Source organism: Triticum dicoccoides, chromosome 2B, assembly GCF_002162155.2.
Source record: "Triticum dicoccoides isolate Atlit2015 ecotype Zavitan chromosome 2B, WEW_v2.0, whole genome shotgun sequence".
Lineage (NCBI taxonomy): Eukaryota > Viridiplantae > Streptophyta > Magnoliopsida > Poales > Poaceae > Triticum > Triticum dicoccoides.
Window position 1 is genome coordinate 653610694 of NC_041383.1, and position 2766 is coordinate 653613459.

General features: G+C 49.8%; 1 protein-coding gene across 1 annotated transcript; it reads left to right on the forward strand.

Annotated features, from left to right (window-relative positions):
• Window positions 1–741: 741 nt before the first annotated feature.
• LOC119361101 lies at window positions 742–1591 on the forward strand. Its single transcript, XM_037626470.1, has 3 exons — window positions 742–748; window positions 1001–1186; window positions 1266–1591. Exons 1-3 carry the CDS (start codon window positions 742–744, stop codon window positions 1589–1591), a joined length of 519 nt encoding a protein of 172 aa, XP_037482367.1.
• The last annotated feature ends 1175 nt before the right edge of the window (window positions 1592–2766 follow it).

A 2766-nucleotide genomic window follows, 5' to 3' on the forward strand; every position in this document is an offset into this window, starting at 1 on the left:
CGACTGCGTAGATGCCTGCTGCACCGGTGCAACTCCACTCATCCGACCCGGCAACTACTTCGACCCCTTTGGAGCCATCCCTCTTTGCTACATATCAAACTCCGGATGAGTCGCCGGGTGCCGCTAGGGAAGCTCTTCGCCAGGCGAATCTTGTCATTGAGCAGGTGAAAGTGATGCATGAAGCTAGTCAGATAGCCTACAATGCCAGCACTTCCCTTCGGACCAATGTCCAGGTCAGTAAACTTCCGACTGAATTTTTGAACGTTGCTTTATATCTGATCACCCACTGGGTGTTCCTTTGTTTAGAACTCAAGAAATCTTCGATTTTGCACTTTCCGAATCAGTGGGGGCACGTCGAGTGCACCCACTGGGTTTAGTCCCCGAGACCACGGTCGGCTGCTGGCAGTCGACTGAGGTCTGATGAGTATTGATCTCCCTGTCTCTTTTTTTTTGAACTCTCGCTGAGTATTGATCTGATCCAATGGGGGCACGCTAAGTGCACCCACTGGGTGTAGTCCCCGAGACTACTGTTGAATATTTGATTCGACAGTAGTCTTAAAGTAATTCTTCTCCTTCACTGTCGCTTATATGTGTCGACTGACATGTCTATCTTTCTGTCTGCAGAGGTATTGTGATCTTGGAGCTCGGCTTGCCGAATTAAAGAAGAAGCATATCGGTGTTGAAATTGACCTCGAACTTGCGAAGAAGAATCTGAAGAATGCTCAAGAAGAAACAACCACCATGGGAGGTAATCACTCGGCCATTTTGTCTGCTTTGTAGCTTCACCCTCGCACTGGTTTTTCTTTCAGTCTCTTTGAACCGAGTGAATTCACACAAACAGATGTGTGTAGTGAAAATCGCCAACTTCAGTCCCGTCTGAAGAGTGTTGTTTCTTTAGAGAGGATGAAGGCAGCTTTGGAGCAGAAGGATTTGGATCTGGCAGTTGCTCAGAAGGAAGCACGCGAGAAGACGAAGCTTGCGGACGAGAAGCTGGCTTCAGTCGGCAAGTTGGAGGACGAGAACGCGACATTGAAGACGGCTGTCTCGGACACTAATCGTGAAGTCGAACAACTAAGGAAGGACAAGGAGAACCTGACCGCTGAAGTTGAGGGTCTCAGGACCAAGACTGGCAAGATAGAGTTTCATTTGGAACAACTTGCGGTGAAGCTTGTCCTGAAGCTTGAAGGTATGTCTGTTCAGTTAGATAACTGTCGTCGACTGAGATTTGCAATATTGTCGACTCATTGTTTGTTGTCATGCAACAGAACTCTGTCGGGACTTTGAGGCTGAAACTGGACGGGTCGAGACAGGTCTCGACCCTATCAACTGTCCCATGAAAGATGAAGTTGCGATGAACTTGCTTCGACTGGAATCGCGCTTGGATGGTGCAGTCGACTATCTGGCTCGGCTGAAGGCGGCGATGGCCCGAATGGACGTCGAACTCTGGCCTCAGGAGGAAATATCTCAAGACCTTGAGTCCTTGATGACTCGGCTAAACCAGATCACAGACCGAGTGCAAGAGTTGAAGAAATCTTTTGCCCGCTGTGGTGCTGACGTCGCCTTATCTTTGGTCCGAGTGCACTGCAAGTAGGCTAAGGAAGACAAGCTGGCAGCTCTCAAAGTGGTGAACACTAAGAAGCACTCCTTCCAGGACTTCATGGACACTTTCCTCGAGGCAGCCATTCGCATCGCCGACAGCATCAATCTTAACAGCTTCTGCGAACCGGCCAGCCCTTCTCCCGCCGAGTGATTAAAAAACATTATGCCATCGCTTTTATTTGCCTCGGAATGCCGAGTGGATTTGTAACCGTTAAAACTCCTTCGGGCCTGATGTCCGAGCACTTTATTCTGCGGTTAAGAAACTTTGGATTTATCACCTCATATATTGCGTCTGTCTTCGAATGAAATTCGTTTTTCTCTCAAATTGTTGTCCGTTTGCCTGATGCAGCTTCTGGAAAAGAATGGACAGTCGCCTGATAGGGCGATCCTCGAGGAGCATCGGTTGGCACATCAGCAAGGCACTCAGCCACGGTCTTGACGTTCTAGTCGGCCGATTGAGTGATCCTTGAGTAACATTGATCAGCTCATCAGCAAGGCACTCAACAATGGTCTTGACGTTCCAGTTGACCGATCGGGTGATCCTTGAGTAGCATTGATCAGCTCATCAGCAAGGCACTCAGCAATGGTCTTGACGTTCTAGTCGACCGATCGGGTGATCCTTGAGTAGCATTGACCAGCTCACCAGCAAGGCACTCAGCAATGGTCTTGACGTTCCAGTCGACCGAACGGGTGATCCTTGAGTAGCATTGACCAGCTCATCAGCAAGGCACTCAGCAATGGTCTTGACGTTCCTGTCAACCACCCGGTAAGGTTTTTCAAAACTTAGGTGAGCACTGGGCTGCAACTAAGCCTCCGAGCGGGAGGATTGCTCTTCACTCGGTAGGACTTTTTCCAACTTAGGCGAGTATGGGACTGCAGCTAAGCCTCCGAGTGGGAGGATCGATCTCCACTCGGTAGGATTTTTTCCAAACTTAGGCGAGTACGAGACTGCAGCTAAGCCCCCGAGTGGGAGGATCGCTCTCCACTCGGTAGGATTTTTTTGAACTTAGGCGAGTACGAGACTGCAGCTAAGCCTCCGAGTGAGAGGTCTGCTCACCACTCGGTAGGATTTTTCAAACTTAGGCGAGTACTGGACTGCAGCTAAGCCTCCGAGCGGGAGGTTTGCTCACCACTCGGTAGGATTTTTATCACTTAGGCGAGCACTGG

Excerpts from the sequence above, each read along its gene's own strand:
- LOC119361101 (XM_037626470.1), top strand. Across the intron at positions 1,187-1,265 it reads GCTTGTCCTGAAGCTTGAAG|AACTCTGTCGGGACTTTGAG; the intron begins GTATGTCTGTTC and ends GTCATGCAACAG.